The sequence below is a fragment of the Protopterus annectens genome, chromosome 7.part0, assembly GCF_019279795.1.
Source record: "Protopterus annectens isolate FY-2018-M chromosome 7.part0, PAN1.0, whole genome shotgun sequence".
NCBI classification, from domain to species: domain Eukaryota; kingdom Metazoa; phylum Chordata; order Ceratodontiformes; family Protopteridae; genus Protopterus; species Protopterus annectens.
The window spans coordinates 325,906,750-325,932,182 of NC_056739.1; the positions used below are offsets into that span (position 1 = coordinate 325,906,750).

Below are 25,433 nucleotides of genomic sequence, written 5' to 3' on the forward strand. Positions count from 1 at the left end.
ACACTAGTAATAGGTGACTCTATAGTCAGGCACACTGACGCCCCACTCATTAGGCTGAACAAGGAGAAGGATACTGTTAGCTGCCTGTCAGGTGCCAGGATCCGCCACATAACACAGGCACTCAGGTCACTCCAGAACAAGTACAAATATGACTCTGTCATTGTCCATGTTGGTGTGAATGACCTGAACCATACCTCCCTCGACTACATGAAGAGAGACATGGAAGAGCTCTCTGATCACTTAGCCCAGGCCGGTATGACCCTGACCCTGAGTAGCATCCTGCCCTCACCAAGAATGATACCACGGTATAAAGAAAAGAATTATCAATTTCAACAATAGACTAAGCTTCTGGTGTCATTCAAAGGGGATCCAGTGTCTGTCAGCCTGGGATGACATGCTCGACAAGCCACGCTGCTTCACTAGAGACTGCTTGCACCTGTCACCCTTAGGATTTCGAATACTGGCCAAGGCTCTTGCCATCACCATAGTGCCTTTTTTAGGCAAGGCTCAAAAGACAAACCCACTGCCATAAATAGTACAAGTTACAAAAAACTGAGGGTAATGCTACTCAATGCCAGAAGTCAAAACCTCAAGCTGCACGCACTCGAGGAACTCCTCAGTATGGAGAAAATTGTTCTTCTGGTATTTAAGCCCTAACCTTGATAGGGTTTCTGTCTATACACACTGAGCAGAGTGGATGAGAGTTGTTGACCACAACTGTTAGCTGAGATATACAAGTATCCTGTTTTTTTTCCGATTATAGATTATTGTTTCTAACAATTAATATATAGCACTTTTATTGCCTGCTTTTTAGTCTTTGAGTGCATTTTATTGCTATTAACTAATCTGCACAAGTAACTGATTTGTTTGCAGTTAAAAGCATTCTGTATCTTTACGAATCTTTATCTGTTTAAAAACTTTAATTTGTGGCTTTCTCTAGTGCTTACTGTCTTGTAGGCTATCGTTTTTGTCCCCCACCCCCTCCCAGTTTGTTATTCTTGGTGGCTTTGCAGTTGCCTGCCCCTACTGTAAATCTGATATGTCACACTCCTCCCAGTCTAGTGTCATTAGCTCATTCTACCTAATACAAAGAGAACATTGGATAAGGCCTTCTGTTTCTCCTTTTTCCCTTTCAAAAAAAAAAAAAAACAATTTTTTTTTGCCTGAATCTGCTTGTGTTCTGACTGTGCTTCTCAAACATTTTGAAAACATAGAGTATATTTCAGAGCATTTATTATAACTGTAATTGCCTTAATATTGCTACAACTCAAGTGCTCTAGGTTGCACTGCATCTTAAGTGTTTGTGTGTTTTAGCTGCTTTTCTGTATATATAGACATCTCTATTTCTTTAACTAAATAAGCTCTGCAAAGTTGTTTTATTGCATTCCTGCCTGTATTTCTGAGTTTTTTGCACTTTTAAAGTTTGTTTTTGCTTAGTTTAACTGGTAGGCTACACACTCAAGTGTGCTAGCCAAATCAAAGCATTTACTGTGTTTCTGTACCTAATTTCTGCTACTTTGTAAAAAAAAAAAAAAAAAATCCTTGTTTCCTGCCTTTACTGAACTAGAATAGTCCAGTCCTCAGGTATTGCTGATCTCTGGGCTGTGTCATAGTTCCTGTGTTGCCCACATCCTTATTTGAATAGAGGAAGCGTCTTTGTTCACCAGTGAGAGTGGGGAGCTCTGAGCAGCCTATCTGTCCCTTGAGGAGTGGTTCCAGCCCAGTGACTTGTAGCTTATTGGCCGTTTTGGGCCATTTCCTATCTCTTTCTAACCCCCTGCTTTAAAGCCAGCTTTAGCGCGCTTTTTCACTTGTAATTTTGTCCTGTTTGTTGCATTTACCTGTTGAGGCTACATACTCAAGTGTGCTAGCCTGTGTTACATATTTACTGCATTTTCCTGCTGTTTGTTGCAAAAAAGAAAAAAAAAACAAAATAAAATATCCTTGTTTCTCGTCTTTCCTGACCTAGAGTAGTCCAAATACAGGCTTTGCTGTATTCTGGACTTTTGGAAAGTTCCTGTGTTGCTCATTTCCTTTCTTGGATAAAGGGAGGCTTCCTTGTTCACCAGTGGCAGTGGGGAGCTTAGAGCAGCCTATCTATCCCTGGAGGAGTGTTCCCAGCACAAGAATCTGGTAGTCTATTGGCCGTTTCGGGCTAATTTCTAGCTTTTTCAAGTCCCCCTGTATAAAACCCGCTTTGGCGTGGATTTGCGCGATTATGCACATAGTGCAGCATCGGGCAGCTCAGCTTAATTGGGTTTAAACCATTCTCAGCTCCACAAAGTCTGCTCTTCACTTTTTCCCTTAGAACTAATCTAGTTCTCATAATAAACACCCTATTCCTACTCTACAGCCTGGCACTTGCTCACTACAGCAATTATATAAGTCAGCACTAAAAAATTAAAAGCACTACACTCTCACAAACTCCCCTTGAGTACCTTGTTCCCCATTGGCCCTTTTTTCAATTATAAAGGAATTCCCAATACTATTCTAGCATGTCCAAAGGTCAGTTGTCAATCTCCTCTCCGGTCCAGCTGGTGAATCTGGGAATCTTGAGGCAATGTTACAACTGCCTCATGTACACAGACAACCCTCTCATCCTCCCAACAAATTCCAACACATGTGAGCGATGCAACCATATAGCCAAACTGGAGACTAAGCTCTCTCAACTCAGTACTGGCAGAACCAGTCAGGAGGAGAAGGAAACCACACTCACTACAATTCCAGTCTCACATAGACCTACCACGACAGCAAGCCAAACACAAAAACATACTCGAAGGCTCTAAATAAAAATCTGCCTAAGCAGCAGAAACCTCCAAAGCAGACACCCAAGCAACCGCTACCCCAAAAGAAAACACGTGCAACACATATCTCACAAAGCCAGTGTGCCGAACAGTCACAGCCCTTAAGGCTAAACAACACACCTGATACACTTGTAATAGGTGACTATCGTCAGGCACACTGACGTCCCACTCACCAAGCTGAACAAGGAGAAGGTCACGGTGAGCTGCCTGTCGGGCGCTAGGATCCACCACATAACACAAGCACTCAGGTCACTCCAAGGCAAGTACAAATATGACTCAGTCATTGTCCATGCTGGTGTGAATGACCTGAGACGTACCTCCCTGGACTACATGAAAAGAGACATAGAGAAGCTCTCTGAGCATGTAGAGCAGGCGGGTATGACCCTGACCTTGAGTAGTATCTTACCCTCACCAAGAATGATGCCACAATATGAAGACAAGATGATCAATTTCAACAATTGGCTTAAGTATTGGTGTCATTCAAAGGGCATCCAATGCCTGTCAGCTTGGGATGACATGCTCGACAAGCCACGATGCTTTGCTAGGGACGGCTTGCACCTGTCACCCCTGGGCTTTCGGATATTGGCAAAGGCTCTTGCTACCCCCATAGTGCCTTTTTTAGGCAAGGCTCAAAAGACAAACCCACCTCCATAGGTATCACAAGGGATAAGAAACTAAGAGTAATGCTACTCAACGCCAGAAGTCTAAACCTCAAGATGCACGCACTCTAAACTCTCCTTAGCATGAAGAACATCGATATCTGTGCAGTAACAGAAACCTGGTTCAAGGCTCCTGAGAGCACCCCAGCACTACCAGGTTATACCTCATACCATGCTTTTCGGCCCCAAAACTTGGACCGAACCACAAAAGGAGGGGGAGTATCAATATTCATCAAAGATACCCACACCTCCAGGTTGGTGGCACAGCACAAAGCATCAGAGACTATCCATGTGCAACTAACAGTGGGTAAAACTGCCTTCCAGTTTATAGCCTGCTACAGACCACCCTCCCAAACCAAGGAACCCCACTCGGCCTTCCTGAGAACACTGGAAAATATGAAGGTCTCTCCAAACACCATTATATTGGGCGACTTCAACTACACAAACATAGACTGGGAGCATTACTCTAGCTCCAACACCCTAGCCCAAAGGTTCCTAGAATTTATAAATTCAAATGCTATGGAACAACTTGTTACCACTCCCGCAAGAGGGGAAAACATACTGGACCTGATCATCACCAACATTGGGGCTCTATGCTCCAGACCAGACGTGTATCCCTCACTGGTATGATCAGACCATAAACTAATCTCACTGGATATTCACATCCCGACCCCACCCCCCACCCAGAAAACACTCCTCAAAACCGAGGTGGAATCCTTCAAAGCCCCAGGGCCTGTAGAAAATACGGCCCAGACCGCAGAATCTTTTATAAATGCATTCTATGAACACCTTCAGGAATGCATGGATTATGCAATCCCAAATAAAACCAAGACCCAATCCTCCAAAGGCAGGCGTCCTGTCTGGTGGACCCCAGCCATAAACAAACTATACAATAGAAGGAGAAAGCTACTACATGATAGAGCAAAATCCCAAAAAGTGAAGGCATCTCTGATCAGTATTAGCAAAAATAAAATAAAATCGTCTAAGGCCAGCTTCGAGAGAAAAATTGCACAGGACACTAAGGATAATCACTAGGCTTTCTTTAGTTATGTTAGGAACCTGGGTGGGAATTCCCAGATATGCTCAGAATTAGCCTAAAATGATAAAAAATACACCGAACCCACAGACATTGACAACATCCTAGCTGACAGGTTCAGCGCAAACTTCTTCCCCCCTTCCCCACCAAAAGGGCAAATATCTATCCCAGCAGAGTGCTGCCCCCCTGACATCTCAGATGCTCAGGTAAGAGCCACCCTTCTCCAAAGCAAAAAACACAGTATCAATGGGACCAGACAGTGTCCCGGGCTGCGTCCTACATGAACTCCAAAAGAGCTAAACCCAAACATAAAACTACTGTTCAATCTCAGCCTTACTACAGGATATGTACCCAAAGAGTGGCGTACAGCAACAGTGGTCCCTCTCCACAAAGGTGGTGCCTCAACGGATCCTGGAAACAATCGCCCCATAAGCCTGACTTGCTTGGTCTGCAAAGCTATGGAAAGGATCATCATGGACCTCATAAACAAAGATATTGGGGACCTACAGACACTGGATCCTACCCAGTTCGGCTTTGTTAAGGGCAGATCCTGCCTCTTAAACCTGGTCGATTTCTTTGAAACAGTCACCAAGGCCATTGACAAGGGGAAGGTGGTCCACACAGCCTACCTGGACCTCGCAAAAGCCTTCGATATAATACCCCACTCGGGCATTACAGATAAGCTCACCAGCTTAAATATAAACCTCTATGTCACTAGATGGGTTGCAAACTGGCTCAAGGACAGAACCCACATAGTTAGAATTGCTGGAGCCATGTCAGACTCCAAACCAGTTACAAGCGGCGTCCCAGAAGGCTCAGTCCTGGGACCTCTCTTGTTCGGTATATATTTCTCGGAGGTACAGGCCAACACGGAAGGACCGTGTCTGACCAAGTTCGCAGATGACTGCAAACTAGGCACCATAATCGACTCTCCAGCCGACACAAGCATCCTACAAAAGGGCCTTATAGAAACAGACAACTGGTGCCAGAGCCATGGCCTCAAGCTAAACGCCAAAAAGTGTATAGTCATCCCCTTTGGCAAAAGTGCCCACAAATTACCACATAGGTGGTAATCCATTAAGTACGGAAGAAGTAATTAGGGACCTGGGGCTACAAGTTGATAGCAATCTCTCATTTGAAAACCACGTGGCCAAATTGGTTAGAAAAACATTTTATATAGCCCACCTAATCATGAAGGGATTCACATCTAGATCAGGGGAGGTCATCGTGCCTCTTTACTCATCCCTGATCAGGCCCATAATTGAGTACAATGCCCCTTTTGGGATGTACCTTACCAGACACCTGCAGCAACTGGAAAGACCCCAAAAGTAACTCACCAAGAGGATCAAAGGGCTCAAATAGATGCCATATGCTGCCCAGTTAAAGAAACTCCATCTCTACTCAGTGGCATACCGCCTGCTCAGAGGCGATCTGTGCCTGATGTATAAAGCCATGTCCAACCCGGAATTAATGGACATGCTGCACCTCAGAAAATCCAAATCCCATCGAGCTACGCGCTCGAGAGACTTGAACCTCAGCACTAAAATAAATAGGACATGCTGGAGGGACAGATTCATAACCCAGAGGCTCCCTTCACTCTGGAATAAAATCCCAGTCCAGGTTAGGCAGAGTCCCTCACTGACTCTCTTCAAGAGGAATCTTGATGAGTGGATGGGAGATCGTAGGTTTACCCCGGGTATCACTTCTGTGTCACTGTTTGACAGAGGCACAGTATACTAAGCTCGAAAAAGGGCATAGCAAAATTCATTTAAACTGGGTGGCGAAAGCCAAACACACTCTGGCTAGGCTTATAAATGCCCTAGGGCAGATAGCCTAGTATGAACCTATGATATATGTGCAGTAACAGAAACCTGGTTTAAGGCTCCAGGGAGCACCCCAGCACTACCAGGCTACAACTCATACCATATACTTTGGCCACAAAACCTGGACCGAAATACAAACGGCGGAGGCATATTCATATTCATCAAGGATACCCCCATCTCCAGGTTAGTGCCACAGCACGATGCTTCAGAGATCATCCATGTGCAACTAACAATGGGCAGAACTGTAATTCAAATTGTAGCTTGCTACAGATCACCCACCATGTCCCAGGACCCCCATTCCGCATTTCTGGAAACACTGGGAAACATAAAGGTCCTACCAAACACCTGATATTGGGCGATTTCAATTACCCAAACATTAACTGGGAGAACTACTCAAGTACCTACTCCCTTGCCCAACATTTCCTACAATTTATAAACTCAAATGCCCTGGATCAACTGGTCAACACCCCCACCAAAGGTGACAACATATTGGAGCTGGTCATCACCAACATGGGAGACCGGTGTTCGACACCGGAGGTCATCCCCTCGCTGGTTAGATCTGACCATAAACTAATCACTCTGGATATCCACATTCTACCCCCCACCCCCAGTCAAAGAAACCACCATGAAAAACTTTTCAAAAGCAAACTTCATACTACTTAAGACAGAGGTGGAAAGTTTCAAATTCCCCATGCTAAAGGAGAACGCTGCCCAAGCTGCAAAATCCTTTACTAATGCACTCTACGGGCACCTACAAGAATGCATGGATCGTGCTATCCCAAGCAAAACCAAGACTCACTCCTCCACGAAAAGGAAACCAGTCTGGTGGACCCCTGCTATAAACAAGCTATACAATGGAAGGAGGAAACTAGTACAGAAGAGAGTAAAATCCCAAGAAGGGAAGATATTCCTGATCAGTACCAGCAAGAAACTACGATCCCTCATAAAATCATCCAAGGCTAGCTTCGAAAGAAAAATTTCCAAGAACTCCAAAGATAACCACAAAGCATTCTTTAGCTATGTCAAGAATCTAAGTGGCAATTCTCAGATCTGCTCGGAGTTACTGCAGAATGGCACAAAGTACACTGAACCGACCAATATCGTCAACATCCTGGCAGACAGGTTCATTGCAAACTTCGCCCCCCCTTTCACCACCAAAAGACCCCATAACCATACCAAAAGAATGTAGTGCTCCTGAAATCACAGACACTCAGGTTAAAACAGCCCTCTCCAAAGCCAAAAACACAACATCAATGGGACCGGATGGTGTCTCAGGCTGCGTCCTACACGAGCTCAAAGATGAACTAACCCCTCACCTAAACACACTGTTCAAACTCAGCCTCTCCACAGGCTACGTACCCATAGAGTGGCTCACAGCAACGGTTATTCCGCTCCACAAAGGTGCAGCCACAACAGACCCCGGGAACTATTGCCCTATAAGACTGACTAGCTTGGTCTGCAAGGCTATGGAGTGCATCATCATGGATCTCATTAACAGAGACATTGGGAACCTCCAAACACTGGACCCTACCCAGTTGGGCTTTATTAAGGGCAGATCATGCCTCCTAAACCTGGTGGACTTCTTTGAGACAGTTACCAAGGCTATAGACAAGGGAATGGTGTTCCACACAGCCTACCTAGACCTCACAAAGGCCTTCGACACTATTCCCCATTCTGGTATTAAAGACAAGCTCACCAGCCTGAACATAAACCCCTACATCACGAGATGGGTTGCCAACTGGCTCACGGACAGAACCCACATGGTAAGAGTTGTGGGAGCTAGGTCCAACTCTAAACCGGTTACAAGTGGCGTTCCCCAGGGCTCAGCCCTAGGACCTCTCATGTTCGGCATATACTTCTCAGAGGTACAGGCAAGCACAGGAGGACTATGGCTGACCAAGTTCGCAGACGACTACAAACTAGGGGCTATAACTGACTCTCCGGCTGACACAGACATCCTCCAAAAGGGTCTCACTGAGACAGATGCCTGGTGTCAAAACCATGGCCTCAAGCTAAATGCCAAAAAGTGCATAGTCATCCCCTTTGGAAAAAACAAAAGTACCCACAAACTACCACATAGGTGGGAGCTCCCTAAATACGGAAGACGTAATAAGGAATCTGGGGACCCAAGTAGATAGTAATCTCTCCTTTGATAATCACATTGCCAAAGTGGTTAGAAAATCCATCTATGTGGCCCACCTAATCATAAAAGGGTTTGCATCCAGATCAAAAGAGGTCATTGTGCCCCTCTACGCATCACTCATCAGACCCATCATAGAGTACAATGCCCCATTTGGGATGTACCTTACAAGACACCTGCAACAGCTGGAAAGACCGCAGAAGTACCTCACCAAGAGGATCACTGGCCTCAAACAGATGCCCTATGCAACTCGACTGAAGAAACTCCAGCTGTACTCTGTTGCATACCGCCTACTCAGAGGTGATCTCTGCCTGATATACAAGGCCATGTACAACCCAGAATTGATGGACATGCTCCACCTAAAGAAAACCATATCCCCTCGAGCCACACGCTCTAGGGATCTAGACCTCACCACAACAATAAATAGGATGTGCTGGAGGGACAGATTCATGTCCCAGAGACTTCCCATGCTCTGGAACAAGATTCCAATCTACATCAGGCAGAGCTCCTTACTAACACTCTTCAAGACAAACCTTGACAAGTGGATGGGAAACAGAAAGTTTACCCCAGGGATCACTTCAGTGGCTCTGCTGGACAGAGGCACAGGGAACTAATCTAAGGGGGGCGGTGAAGACCAACACATTCCAGCTAGGCTTATAAATGCCTTTAGGCAGATAGCCTTGTACCTACCTACCTATAAACCTAAATAAAATAAAAATAAAAAATGGAAGTGAAATAGTCACAACAAGAAAAAAAAAAGACTTTTATTTAAGAAAGAAAGACTCTTAGGAGTAAACATAAGAGTATCAGAAGGTAAAAGGCTATAATTCAAAGTGGAAAGGGATGATGATGAAACATGGGGAGGCTCAATAAATAGGGACAGAGTAGGATTTTGGATGCAGATCCTCAGGAAGAATAAGAGTCATAAGGAATATTATGTTCATATAACAGCAAAGTATTCTAAGAACTAACCCAACAAAAGAATGGAGAAAGGAGATTTTGCCAGTAGAGATGACTGCAGTTAGGGGTACTGGAATTTACCAGAGAAAACTGGCAATGGAACCAAGGTATTGAGAGCAAATTACTAGAGATGGAAATGTAACAGAATGGGAAGAGACCAAGAAGACATTTGTACTGCAAGCTTCCTTCACTACCAGGAATTGATATCAGAGTATAGGCGAACAGAAAGAGAAAGGGGAATTCTAAGACCTGCTCTGGTAGAGTTTTTAATCAAATCTAGAACAGAAGCTGCTGTTAAAAAAAGAGTGTATACAATACCGCATGACATCTACAGGAATTAGAGGAGGTTAGAAAATATTAGGAAAAGAGATTAGATAAGCAATTTACAAGGGAACAACGGGAGGACATGCGTATAGCTCCCAAGTATGCAATAAAGACTAGAAGATTTTGGATTTTTGCTTGAAAGTGTATGTGTAAGTACTTTTTACACCCCAAGCAGACTCCATAGAATTTTTCCCCAAGAAGATGGCAACTGTTGGAGGCGTGATAGGGAAGAAACAGGTAACTGCGAACATATTTTCTCAATGAGTTGGCAGACTTTAAAATTCCCTATGGAGCGCTCTGTCAGAAATACTAGGTGAACAAATGGATGTAATTAAGGAAATTATTGTTTTTTTTTTCAGCTGGGACACAGGGTCTGAATTGCATAGATATAGTAAGGCCTTGTTAAATGTAATTCTGCTGGCTGTCAACAAAGCAATTATTAGAAGGAGGAAATCATACTCTAAATCAACTGCACTTGAAGTATTGAATACTGTAACAGAAATAAAAGAACTGGAAGTTGAGTCTTTAGAAAAGGGTAGAAACATTACATAGAAACAAATGGAAATTGTGAGAACAATACATGCAGGATAATGTTCTGGAGGAGGAAGAGTGAGGTTAAAGGGAAGGCAGGAATTAAGCATTTTATGTAATGTTGGACTGATGGTGGTTATACTAAAGAACTTATGCGCCATATAATGCATGTAACTGGGAACAAATTAATATTTTTTTCTTTTATATAAATGTATGCTTGCCTATGTCTTAAGTGAAAATTTAATAAAACTGTTAAAAATAAAGAGTACCGGAAGTAGGCAAGCAGTGTGAGAGAGTAATATGGAAGATCAGCAGAGTATTGGAATGCATAGGTAAAGCATCACTAGTACAAAAGATTCGGTTATTGGCTCTCAAAATGGACAGGTGATAAGATCCCATCCAAATTACCATATCAGTCTTAAAACATTATCATTGTATGGACACTCTCAAGATCTTGATACAACCCCCCCCACACAAACTTCTATGTCACCTACTTAATTGTCAACTGTCTCACAGACAGGACACTGGAAATCATAACAGGGGAAGTTACTTCCACATAAAAAGACCAGTCACCAATGGAGTCCCAAAGGGTTCTGGGCTGGGACCTCTCCTGCCTAACCTCTACTTATCGGAAATAAAAGCCAGTACCAAACGGCTATGACTACTTATGTTTACAGACGGCTGCAGGCTAACAGCAGTCATTGAATCCCCAAATGACTTAGCCATCTTGCAGGAATGTTTTCCACTGATAAATAACTGGTGCCAAACTTACTGACAAAAAAAATGCAAAAAAATGTATCATCATATCCTTTCTGCCACATCCCTAACACGTGCCTTACAGTTGACCCAGTTGTTTGGGATTTGGAACTTATGTGGACAGTGAGCTAACTTTTGACCAACATGTGTTCAGTCATAAGAAAGTCCTTCTATACTGCACAGCTTATAAGCAAAAGGATTGTGTCTACATCTAGCTATGTCATTGCCCCCCTTTACTCAGCCCTCATTAAGACAATCACACAGTATAAGGCCTCCTTTGGCATTTACCTGCCCAAACGCATGCAAGAACCAGAACACCCACACTGATACCTTACTAAAAGGATACAAGGCCTAAACAACATGTCCTACATGGACTGACTCACCCTGTCACTATACTCAGTATCCCACAGACTGCTAAGAGGTGACCTGTGCCTGGCATACAAAGCATCCTCCAACACAATACTGATGGATTTACTGCACATCAGCAAGACAAATGGCATTAGAAATACTCTGACTAGGGATCTAAACCTCTTCTACAACATCAACAGCATGACTTAGTGGGACGGGTATAGTTTGCATAGGATACCACTGCTCTGGAACAGACTCCTCATAAACATAAAATAAAGCTCATTCCTGTCTATATTCAAGTACAACTTGGATCCACAGATGGTAAAAAGAAAACTTACCCCATTTCTGTCCCCTGTACTAGTAATGGACAGAAGCAGCTTCTAAATGCTTTATCACATGCATCAGCCCCCCTCAAATTCTCTATGGTATGATTCCAGTTATTCGCACTAGGGTAATATATTATTATTTATAATGGGATGGGTAAGGCCCATCTAACACCAAATGGGATAGGCTAAGTCAAGCACCAAAAGGGAAACTAGCTAGATTTAAAATGGACAACAAGGACATTTAGCCTAGTGCGTACCTATGAGGCTATGGATACAACCTAGACAAAGGCAGTTCAGAGAAAGGTAAAAATGTTGCATGTTCTGCACTAGCCATATATACTGAGGCTAAAAGAACCTAATATGTACACACCTCCCCAAAATATACTGGCTGCACTGCTACTCCAAAATGACCACATACATACTTATGCATAACCATATTGCCCCCATCATGGTTAAAACATTGTTAAGGAACAGTTCATGTACCAAAGAAACACAGACAATAAATAAGCTGCATGGAAAAAGGAAGGCAGACAGGAAGCATGACATAAACTTACAAAGAAAGCAAAAATAAATACAAAGAATTGAAAAAAGAATGCAGACAGTGTGCAGAAAATGAACTTTTTTTTTACGTACACAAAGTTATCAATAAAGTATTGTCCATCTTTAAAAAACAGACAAGATGTATCGTAATCAATATAAAGATACAAAGTGGATGGCTCAAGCAAAGCAAGAACTATGATTACTGATTACAAGGTAAGGGCAGTGGATGCCTAGAAAAAAATCTATCTGTTGAAACATTACAGTCAAACTCTGTAACAGAATTCAGAAATGCATGAGAAAATTTTAAGGTGTTTTTTTCAGGAGTGGGATATAAAAAAAAAAAAAAAAGTATGTGAGCTAGGATTACCAGCTTACCAAACAGATAGGAGAAAGGGAGGACAAGATGGTCTAAGCCAGTGATGGTGAACCTATGGCACGCATGTCAAGGGTGACAATGCTATAAATTCTGAGTGACACACGCGTGTCAAAGGTGACATGCCATGACATTTTGGGTGACACACCAGCGTTCACCAACGCCCGGGTTTTCTAAGAAACTGCTTTTGCATTTGTTGCTTGTGTGAAGTGCATTGAATTAATTTGTGCCAGTATTCAACAACACTGCTACAGATGTAAGGAAGTTATTAACCTCAGAGACTTTTTCGGCATACTTTCTTGATTGAGTCTGCAAAGGGCAGTGCTGACATTGTTTTCTCTTTGTGGTTACATTTCTGCAGAGGGCAAATAGTCTGCATTTCTAGGATTTTGCTGTTTTACATTCCTCCCAACTGTCCCTCTTAATCCCTACTAAAACTGGCAACTTTTTCAACTTAATATTGACAATAATTACATTTATAGATTAGCTTTACTTCAGAAAATGTATATTAATCCACATTCATTTTTTGTCAGTGTCTCAAATTAATAGTACTAGTAGTTTACAATTGTTCATGTCTCTCATTTCTAGATTTGTCTCTGATTGACATTTATCCCTGATGTATTGAGAGCCATGCACTTTTACTTATTTATTTACTTATCTTATTTTTTTTTTTTTTTTTTTTTTTTGGGGGGGGCACACAAGTAGAGTTAAGTTAGGCATTTTCCAAATTTTTGACATGCTGAACCCAAAAGGTTCGCCATCACTAATAAGCTGTCCTCATCTGTAATCAAAATAGGTGTTTCTGTCTGTATACTTGTTCCATATATCCACACATACGTACAATGTTAAATAAATACCTAGGGCATCAAGCCATGTCATAAACAAGTCTTATTCCAGGAAGATAATACATGAACACACACAAGCACACTCGAGCAATATCAGATTAAATGATCACTGAAAACAATAACATGTAGACAATAAAATATACTTCTATCAAAAAAATCTAACTTGAAAATAAAAAAAAGGCATGACAAAAATTTACAGTAAAGTTTAACTCAGTAGAAAAAAAAGTCTCAAGCTTAACAGGGTGTGAATAACAAACATTACTTTTCACTCACATTTTTGACCTTGTAGCTATGCTCACTGTGCAACTCTTGACTATGCAAAAGTAGAAGCTCATGAAAGACATGGATAACCTTACACATACAATGCATTGCACACACTGTTGTAAAAGAAAACCTTTTAATGATTTACTTTATTAACTTCTGAATTAATACATCATCATTTATTAAAAGCTTGTCCACAAAATTCAGAACACACAAATAAGTAAATAAATGGTCATCTAAAATGATGCACCTGTCCCTAAGCAAATACCTTTGTGTATCACATAAAAGCCCCCAAACACGTGCATTATAAGAAAAATATTACCTTCACTATTGGGCCTGTCACCGCTTACATTATTACGGTAGTCAGGAGGCATTGAAGAGGCACCAAAATCCATCAGCCCAAAATAGTGAGCATGTTGGTAAAAATACAAAAATAAATCTCATTTGTTGTAAATACAGATACTGATTACTGCATGTGCCCTTTTTGATAGGGTCACTGTTTCCTTATAGTCGCCCACCTATTTAGTAATTTTTTCTGTTCTTGCATAAACACAGACAACTAAAGAAGAGTTCTACAGGTCCAAAAATGTGTTTGCAATGTATTCTTCAAGGCACAATTTGCCATGCATTTTTGTGGTATGGACTTTGTTTCAAACTGCATGATATGTACTTCAGTTGTCCGTTTGGCAAACAACTTCCCATTTTTCACATTATTCCGTCCTAAAGTGTGTTGCAGTAACCAAACAAAATACTAATTAAGCCCTACAAGACAAACAGCACGAAATAAACAGTGGTGAAACTTACAGACAAACTATAACAGCCACATTTACACTTAAGCCAAAGGTCACTCCAGAACAAGTACAAATATGACTCTGTCATTGTTCATGTTGGTGAATGACCTGAGCCATACCTCCCTGGACTACATGAAGAGAGACATGGAAGAGCTCTCTAATAACGTAGCCCAGGCCGGTATGACCCTGAGTAGCATCCTGCCCTCACCAAGAATGATACCACGGTATAAAGAAAAAAATTCTCTATTTCAACAACTGGCTAAGTTTCTGGTGTCATTCAAAGGGAATCCAGTGTCTGTCAGCCTGGGATGACATGCGTGACAAGCCACACTGCTTTGCTAGAGACGGCTTGCACCTGTCACCCTTAGTCTTTTGAATACTTGCCAAGGCTCTTGCCACCTCACAGTGCCTTTTTTAGGCAAGGCTCAAAAGACAAACCCACCGCCATAAATAGCACAAGTAACAAAAAACTGAAGGTAATGCTACTCAATGCCAGAAGTCTAAACCTCAAAATGCACGCACTCAAGGCACTCCTCAGTATGGAGAAAATCGATATATGTGCAGTAACAGAAACCTGGTTTAAGGTTCCAGAGAGCACCCCAGCACTACCAGGCTACAACTCATACCATACATTTCGGCCACAGAACCCAAACCATAATACAAAAGGCGAGGGCGTATCCATATTCATCAAGGATACCCACACCTCCAGGTTAGTGGAACAGCACGATGTTTCAGAGATCATCCACGTGCAACTAACAATGGGCAAAACTGCAATTCAAATTGTAGCTTGCTACAGATCACCCACCATGTCCCAGGACCCCCATTCCGCATTTCTGGAAACACTGGGAAACATAAAGATCCTACCAAACACCCTAATATTGGGTGATTTCAATTACCCAAACATTAACTGGGAGAACTACTCAAGTACTAACTCACTTGCCCAACTTTTCCTAGAATTTATAAACTCAAATGCCCTGGTTCAACTGGTCAACACTCCCACCAGAGGTGACAACATATTGGACCTGGTTATCACCAACATGGGCGACTGGTGTTCCACACCAGAGGTCAACCCCTCGCTGGTTAGATCTGACCATAAACAAATCACTTTGGATATCCATATTCCGCCTCCAACCCCGGACAAGAAAGCCACCATGAAAAACTTTTCAAAAGCAAACTTTGCGTTACTTAAGACCGAGGTGGAAAGTTTCAAAGCCCCCATGCTGAAGGATAACACCGTCCAAGCTGCAGAATCCTTTACTAATGCATTCTATGGGCAGCTACAAAAATGCATGGATTGTGCCATCCCAAGCAAAACCAAGACTCACTCCTCCAAGAAAAGGAAACAAAAATCTGGTGGACTCCTGCCATAAACAAGCTATACAATAGAAAGAGAAAACTAGTATAGACAAGAGTAAAATCCCAAGAAGGGAAGACATCGCTGATCAGCATCAGCAAGAAACTACGATCCCTCATAAAATCATCCAAGGCTAGCTTTGAAAGAAAAATTCCCAAGGACTCCAAAGATAACCACAAAGCATTCTTTAGCTATGTCAAGAATCTAAGTGGCAATGCTCAGATCTGCTTGGAGTTAGTGCAGAATAGCACAAAATACACTGAACCAACCGATACCGCCAACATCCTGGCAGACAGGTTCAGTGCAAAGTTCACCCCCCTCTCACCCCCAAAAGGGCCCATAACCACACCAGAAGAATGTAGAGTCCCAGAAATCACAGACACTCAGGTTAAACAGCCCTCTCCAAAGCCAAAAACACAGTATCAATGGGACCAGATGGTGTCACAGGCTGCGTCCTACATGAGCTCAAAGATGAACTAACCCCTCACCTAAACACACTTTCAGACTCAGCCTCTCCACAGGCTACATACCCATAGAGTGGCGCACAGCAACGGTTATTCCACTCCACAAAGGTGGAGCCACAACAGACCCTGGGAACTATTGCCCTATAAGCCTGACTAGCTTGGTCTGCAAGGCTATGGAGCGCATCATCAAGGAACTCATTAACAGAGACATTGGGAACCTCCAAACACTGGACCCTACCCAGTTTGGCTTTGTTAAGGGCAGATCATGCCTCCTAAACCTGGTAGAAGGTGGTACACACAGCCTACCTAGACCTCGCTAAGGCCTTCGACACCATTCCCCATTCTGGTATTATAGACAAGCTCACCAGCCTGAACATAAACCCCTATATCACAACATAGGTTGCCAACTGGCTCACGGACAGAACCCACATGGTGAGAGTTGCAGGAGCTAAGCCCATCTCTAAACTGGTTACAAGTGGTGTTCCCCACGGCTCAGTCCTAGGACCCCTCCTGTTCGGCATATACTTCTCAGAGGTACAGGCAAGCACAGGAGAACTATGGCTGACCAAGTTCGCAGACGACTGCAAAATAGGGGCTATAACTGACTCTCCGGCTGACACAGACATCCTCCAAATGGGTTTCACTGAGACGGATACCTGGTGTCAAAATCATGGCCTCAAGCTAAATGCCAAAAAGTGCATAGTCATCCCCTTCGGAAAAAACAAAGTACCCACAAACTACCACATATGTGGTAGTCCCCTAAATACAGAAGACGTAACAAGGGATCTGGGAACCCAAGTAGATAGTAATCTCACCTCTGATAATCACATTGCCAAAGTGGTTAGAAAAATCCTTCTACGTGGCCCACCTAATCACAAAAGGGTTCGCATCCAGATCAAAAGAGGTCATTGTGCCCCTCTACTCATCACTCATCAGACCCATCTTAGAGTACAATGGCCCATTTGAGAAGTACCTTACAAGACACCTGCAACAGCTAGAAAAGACCACAGAAGTACCTCACCAAGAGGATCAATGGCCTCAAACAGATGCCCTATGCAGCTCGACTGAAGAAACTCCAGTTGTACTCGGTTGCATACCGCCTACTCAGAGGTGATCTCTGCCTGACATACAAGGCCATGTCCAACCCAGAATTGATGGACATGCTCCACCTAAAGAAAACCTTATCCCCTCGAGCCACGCTCTCTAGGGATATAAACCTCATCACAAAAATAAATAGGATGTGCTGGAGGGATAGATTCCTGTCCAAGAGACTTCCCATGCTTTGGAACAAGATCCCATCTACATTAGGCAGAGCTCCTCGCTAACATTCTTCAAAAGAAACCTTGACGAGTGGATGGGAAACAAAGTTTACCTCAGGGATCACTTCAGTGGCTCTGCTAGACAGACGCACAAGGAACTAATCTAAGGGGGCAGCGAAAGCCAACACATTCTGGCTAGGCTCATAAATGCCTTCGGGCAGATAGCCTAGTATCCACCTATGAACCTAGATGTTACGGGCACCATAGACTGCAGAACTACAAAAATTCAGTGACCAAAAGCATCACATATTTTCAGCTACTATTATAAAAGGCTAGAGCTCAATAATATAAAAAACGGAATAACATGACCAAATCTGGCTAAGGCTAAGAGCAGAAACTAAGGGTGGGCAACTGAAATATATTTACATACATAAGGCAGATAAGACAGATAACTTGACTTTTTCTGACACCATATTTTATTTAATTTATATTTGTTAACCAGGGTAAAGCACTGATTTCTGTGGACCTTTTTGAGACTCAACCTAGGAGCACCGTCCGGTCAACTGACTTACTCAGAATCACACAGTTAGGCAATGAAGGCATAACCATTCAAAATAATGAAAAGTAAATAGATAAAAGAGGGACTTGTCATGTTTGTACAGCAGAAAAAAGTGTCTATACAAACAAATAAACAACTCTTAAGACAGAAAGACAGAAGAGGATTGCTTGCAGCACAATCTGGTTGACTCGGACTGAAGAGGAGATGTACTTAAAGCAGTGATGCAGCACAGTTGTAATGTATTTATTTTATATGAATTTGTTAACAGGGCTAGAAATGTAATCATTGTGGACTATTTACTGTATCAGCCCAGGTGCACAAAAGAGAGAGAGAAAAAAAGATTAATTAAAAACAATAACAGTATACAGTGTAATACAGTTACCAAGTGAACTGGGGAAAAAAACATTCATAAATACAAGAAATAACAGAATACAGTCCATTACAAAAAGGTAAGCCTATAAGAAATACTTACCTTAAAAGCAACAAAATAATCTTTATCTGTACAGAATGTGTTAGGGTTAGAAGAGAAAAATAACACCATGTACAGAGAGATTGTTGTAAATGGCTAATGCCACATTTTAAGAGTAGTAGAAAAAAAAGAAGTGGAATATGGGGGGTTACAAAGTCTCATTTTATGGCACCTGGTTTGTAATAGGAAGAGGTAGCATCTTTGAAAAAGAGTAGTTTAAGAATACATTTTAAAGACTCGTAAGAGTACTCTTTTCAAATAGACAGGAAGGGATTCCCAGGTCTGTGTTCCTATAATGGGGAAACTATGGTCAGTGCAAGTTTTTTACTGGTGTTTGAAGATAAGTTATGCTGGGAGGAAGGGACCTAATAATGTAGTTTTGAGTTTCAGGCAAATGATCAGTTTGTGAAAAAAAGGAAAGGTTTCACAGTTAGTAACACATGGGTAGCCAGTGTGCTTTGGCAAGAAAATGGCAGCAGTGTTCCATCTTGGGTGCTAAGCAATTAATCTGCCAATGTTGGCATAGGTCTGCAATATGGATAGGTTCTTTTTGGAGGCTACGGCCAGGAGGGCAAGCCCACTTTCAAGTTATGGCCCAAGTACCCTTTACCACAAGTCTTCCTTCCTTTGAAGGAAAAAAGTCGGAAATATTTTCCCCCAAAAACTGTGAGCCGATTTTAACTTTCATCATCATACTGAAATAACTAAAGCTAAGTTGCTAGTCTAGCTATATTCCTAAGTATCTAAAATGTTGTGTAGTTTCTAGTGGGGTCTGTTGTTCAATGTTATCAGTCCTTGGGTACTTTGAAGAGCTCCTGATAAGTCCCAAAAATCACACACTTTTTTCTAGTATATAATATTATATGTTGCTATAGACATTTTCCAAATTAGGCAATATCCTCTTGAAGTTGGTTCTTGATAGTGGTGTGAGATGAGTGGGATGTGTACTACGTCATCAGAGTAAAACAATAACTAGGAAATGGGAACATTCAGTAGGGACAGGGTTAATGAATAACAAGAAAGTAATGGTGACGAACCGATCTTTCCGGAACTCCACAAGTGAAGTAAGCAAAGGTTGATAGAGTTTCCTATTTTAATGGAGAAGTATCTGTTAATGGAGAAGTATCTGTTGATTGAGAAACTTTTGAACTATTATCAGGCCTGGTCACTTATTTTAGTTTTGGTAAGTGAGCAAAACAGTAAGTGATGAGGGAAGCATATGATGTGAACCATTGATAACATGGATTTAAGACATCACTCTGATTTTACATTTGGATCCATACTCTTTAATATCTTCGTAAATATCATGCAAACAGTCTCTGTGCCAGCTGATCCAAGAAGCAGATAATTCTACACAGACATGCTCAGGTACCACTTCTAATCAATTTCAAACTAATTCTCAACTATCCTTTACTAGAACTGAAAACTACTTAACACACACTCAACTAATCATGAATCCCAAATACTACCCATGCCCTGACATCTTGAATATGTAACTACAGCAACTGTACCAAAATGCTAACCAATACAACTAAAATAATACAAGTACCTCAAACAAAACTTCTGGAGTGTCAACAGAAACGCACATCTAAATTCTAACCACCACATCCAGCATGCAAAAATAAATAACAACAAACTGTTTTAAAAAACCGAGGCACTAGCTTACTGCCCAAGCTTACATTACCATAACTTCCTATTTCCTTCTCCTATAAGCATCAACAGTATTCACCGACCTACTACCAACCCAACCCAGAACAAAATGACCAATTTTGCAGTAAATCATCAAAACAAGACGCATCACTGTGTAGATTTAAAAACATAAACTGGCTAGAGTAACCCAACATCCTGTCATAAGCTCACCTTAAAAAGTAACCCATAACATAAACTACAGTCCAGAAAGAATGTCCTACTACTAGCTAAATATTACTCTACAATATATTTCAAGGATTATTATAACCCCAAAAATTCAAAAAACCTACTTTTCAGACAAAAACCAAGCAATTATAATGGGGACCTTTACACCAAGGATATGTTGCAAAATTATGAACTCAATTCCAGCTACCATACAAACCACATTTTTCAAACACTTCACTACACACTAACGGCTACTTTACACCATCTTATCTACAAACTATTATTTCTACTTACCTAACTATGCATTAAAGACACTGAAACAAATGATCCATAAACACCAGACCACACACTCCACCTACAGGCACCTCAACCATTAATTGACAAAAAAAAATAAATAAATAAAAATAAACAAATAAATAATGGCCAAACAGCAGTGCTGATAAGTTTTAGCTCTGCCAAATAATCTATTTAAATCCCATGTTGGAAGCTAGAAATAACACTGGATAACAGCAGACAGCAAATGACTGTTACAGGGATATAATGATAGAAGAAGACCCTTTACCGAACAGTGTGGAGCCTTAAAAATCAGGGAAAAGGAGTTCAGAACTGGAGGTCTGCTGGAGCGTATATTCTGGGCCTTGCAGGGAGTAACGTAGACATGTACAATTTAAAGTGTTGCCTGCAAGGCTGAATAACTGAAGATACTTATTGGCAAACTAAGTTAACTGAAAAGCGGCATGAAATGATGCCTGCAGGAAACAATACTCAGGGCAAATTGCTAGATATGAAAGACTAAGTTGGACTGTGTTACTGAAAAGAAATCAGAAGTTGTAAGAAGCACCACTACTGAACATCCTAGCTAGTACATAAAACAGCTCCACTGTAGGATATCCACGCAGGTGCAGGCCAAATCTAGTGGGCTATGGCTGACCAAGTCTGCAGATGACTGCAAGCTGGGTGCGGTCATCAATTCCCCTAGTGCTGCGGACATCCTCCAAGAGAGTCTCACCCAAACAAATGACTGGTGTCAGAATCAAACTGAATATTAAAAAATGCATCCCTTTTGGGGAGAGTGATGTCCCCACAAATTATCACATTGACAATAAGGTACTAGCACGCAATCAGTCGTGAGGGACTTGGGCACCCAGGTTGACAGCAAACTGACTTTTGACCACCATATTGCCTCTGTTGTCCAGAAGGTTTTCTACATAGCCCACCTCATTAGTAAGGGTATCTCATCCTGAGACAAGGTGGTCATAACATCCCTGTATTCTTCCCTTACAAGACTTCATTAAAAAGTACAAAGCACCTTTCGGCATGTACCTCACAAAGCACATGCAGCAGCTGGAGAGACCACAGAGGTTCCTCACCCAGAGAATCCAGGGCCTCAAACATCTACCCTACACACATAGGCTAAAAGCCCTGTCCCTCTACTCAGTCTCCAACAGACTCCTCAGAGGTGACCTCTGTCTAGCATACAAAGCAATCTCAGACCCCGCCCTGATGGGACTGCTGCATATCCACAAGTCAAGCTCCACTCGAATAACCCACACATGCGACCTCAACCTGGTCTGCGACATCAATAGGACTTGTTGATGGGAGAGTTTTATGTCCCAGAGACTCCCCTTTTATGGAATAGACTCCCTCTCCATGTAATGCAGAGTACCACATTAAACCTTTTTAAGCACCCTGTACTCATCACTCACTAGACCCATTATAGAGTACAACACCCCTTTTGGTATATACCTCACAAGACATCAATAACAACTGGAAAGGCCACAGAAATACTTCACAAAGAGGATTATCTGCCTCAAATAGATGCCCTACGCAGACCGTCTCAAAAACCTCCAGCTTTACTCCGTCGCATATTGCCTACTCAGAGGCGATCTCTCTCTATACAAAGCTATGTCAAACCCAGAGCTGTTGGACATGCTCCACTTAAAGAAATCCCAATCTCTCCTGGCTAGATGCTCTAGGGACCTAAACCTTGTCACTACAATAAACAGAACATGCTGGAGGGATAGATTCCTGTCCCAGAGACTTCCCATACTCTGGAACCAAGTACCTATCTATATCAAACAAAGCTCCTCATTAGCACTCTTCAAGAAAAATCTTGATGATTGGATGGGAAATAGGAAATTCACCCCAGGGATCACTTCTATGGCTCTGCTCGACAGGGGCACAGGAAAATAATCTTCTTTGGTGGCGAAAGCCAGGGTAGCTTTTTTGGCTAGGCTTATATAGGCCCAAGGGCCAACAGCTTAGTACCTACCTATGAACCTGGATAACTAGATGGGGATCAGAAAATACACCCCTGGGACTCCACCTGTGTCCCTGCTGGACAGTGGCATAGGGTGCTGACTCCTTGGAACATGGGCTAAATTCTTGGCTAGGCTTGTAAGGGCCTCAGGGCCAATAGCCTTGTAACTTCCTATGAACCTATGAGAATGTCAAGCACCAAAACCACAAATTTTAAGTTCAGCAAGGGAATTAGAAGTAAGAAAACAGCATTTTTTTTTGTTTGTAGCTAACGTCAGGCTTATCATTTGGAAAAGAGCCAATCCAGTATCTTGGCATGTGGTCCAAAATTTAAGAAACAAGAGTATATAAGCTACTTCACAGCAGAGAGTCTATGTTTTTGGCATTGGCACACCTGGACAAAACAACCTACCTACAGGAAAAGAGTTCAGCTACAGAATGAAAGTTAGGTATCTATAACTGCTATGTGTGCTCACACAGGGTTCAAAGGCAAATATGGGAAATAAGGAGATGATGGTTAAATTACTGGTGTCAAACTGGCACCCAGAAGTTTGAAACATTAATAGAGCAGGAACAATGATTAAAACGATGTGGGGTTAATGAATCTTGCAAAAAAATACAAAATGTTCATGTAAAAATATTCATATAGTGATTGGAAGTGGACCAAGAATTTGAGATGCTTGTGCTACTGCAGATATTACTTAAATATTAAGAGTACTGTCCTCAAATCTGGAGGACTAGTTTTGCTTGAAGCGTAAATTTGCCAAAGATATCAGAGAGACAAGCAAAAAACGATGGTGAAACTCTTATTTTCTTATAAAAAATAGAAATTTTATAAGTAAATACAACTGTACATATTTCCAAGAAAATAAGACAGGGACTGTGATTCTGACATGCTCCATGTTTACAATGACTGCTCCATGTTTATAGTGACTGTGGAACTAATCAGTCTGCTGAAAACAGTATCTGGTAATGCAAGTTGTAAGTGGCAAATTAAGTGAAGGAGAATAAGGTCAGATGTATGTATATAAGCATTTTTTCACTAACAATGCTGACATCAAAAACAACAAGCAGACTGTAACTGCAGGGACAAATGGACAAGAATGGGGAGGTGGGGGAACGGCAAGGTAGGTGCTTGTAGGGAAGGAACAGTTCTTTAACTGGTTATTTTGTTAATAATACACCAATGCTTAGGCCCACGTCTAATAGTTTAGTAGGAAATCACATGTTCGACAACACTGGAGAAAGACCTGAAATTCATTTTGGGACCAAACTGAACACAGAATAACTAGACAGAATAGCATCGTGCCCTGTGCATTAAACTGCATTTTGTAGTGTAAACTGAACATTCAGAAAAAGTTCGAAAATACGCTTCAACCATCCTCAGCGAACAGAAGGCATTTACATGCACGACGTATACTGGTGGCCCTTTGGTTGTATGCTCTTACAGGTTTAAGGATCGGAACACTCACTACTACGAGACAACACACACAAAGATTAAAGGGACTTTCAGATCCTTTTTCCTCTTCCAGTCTATGAAGACAAGGGAGGGGCACCTGCAAACTGCTGGTCTGAAACCATGCTTATGTGGGATCCAACAAACCCTACAAGGCGAAAGACTGCCACATTCGTTCAAGATGCCCATCACTCAGTGTCAATCAGTAATTATGCTGTGTGCAAAGTCACAAGAGAAGTGTTGGTAATGAATGGGCTGGTGATAAATACCACCCACGCAGTTATCGGAACAAGGCACGATGTTCTGCTCCAAGTCAAATGTGAGCTAGAGCTGTCCTGACCTCCCGTTCGATTCTCACAGCTCTCACATCAGCTGTTCCCCCTATTCTTTAGGTGGACTCAAGAATAACAATAATTTTACTACGAAACGAAACAGAAAATAAGTAAGTCAACATGAGTCCAAGTACCATAAACGCCCACACCCATGCTTTACACAACACTTCGCCTTCTCCGGTCATCATCACACCTCCCAAAAGACATCACATCCACTACTATGTTCCACCACAGCCCCGCCCATTGCAAACCCCTCCCTCCTGCCCCCGCCCACTTCCTCCTGCCCCCGCCCACCCAATTTCCATATTTTCAGTTGCCCCTTAGACCCTGATACTCCTGGACTTCATTCTTAAAATGTACTGAACTGCAATTCCAGGCTCTAGGACCCAGCGGAAAGCCGCGCTGCTGCCTGACGACGGACTCTAGGACCGCGCGGCGCCTTTGTTTGGGGGCAACAGGAGCGGCGAGGTTCCTTTTTTGACAACTGTAGGTTTCGTGCTGGCTTTCTCGGGTTGGGTCTTGGCCTATAGACCATCAGCGTACTCACTCACCTTCCGATAGCGGCCCTTCGGCCCTCTCGACCCATGAGCTCCAGCTTTGCCCCGCGAATTCGTCGAGATTCGGAACCCGCCGATCCAGTGCGGCCATTACTGCCCCCGCGCGTTCACGCACCGCCATCATCTCCGCGCGAGCACGCTCCTAACGTCACTGCGCGCGCGCAGTAGTTTCGTTCGTACTCATTATTCAGGGTTTCTGGGGGTCGTAGTTCCAGGTGAGTTCCTGAATGAGGTGGTCTAAATAGAGTAGCTCCAACATGAAATGCCTTTGTGTTTAAGTTGAGTTGGGTTTAACACTGGTGTTAGAAACAGACCTCCCTAATTTAAGGATGACTGTCAACACGCTAGTTTAT

At 42.4% G+C, this 25,433-nt stretch overlaps 1 protein-coding gene across 2 annotated transcripts in view; it reads right to left on the bottom strand.

Annotated features, from left to right (window-relative positions):
- ATXN7L2 (ataxin 7 like 2) overlaps positions 1-25,216 on the bottom strand; it is a 326,007-nt gene extending 300,791 nt beyond the window's left edge. The window contains exon 1 of one of the 2 annotated variants that reach the window (XM_044076878.1): positions 25,075-25,216. In XM_044076878.1, coding sequence (XP_043932813.1) covers positions 25,075-25,204 — 130 coding nt within the window. In that variant the 5' untranslated portion in view covers positions 25,205-25,216. Of the gene's footprint in view, positions 1-24,657; positions 24,722-25,074 lie in introns of those variants that run through there. The other variant, XM_044076879.1, reaches the window with a different exon arrangement.
- Positions 25,217-25,433: the final 217 nt, after the last annotated feature.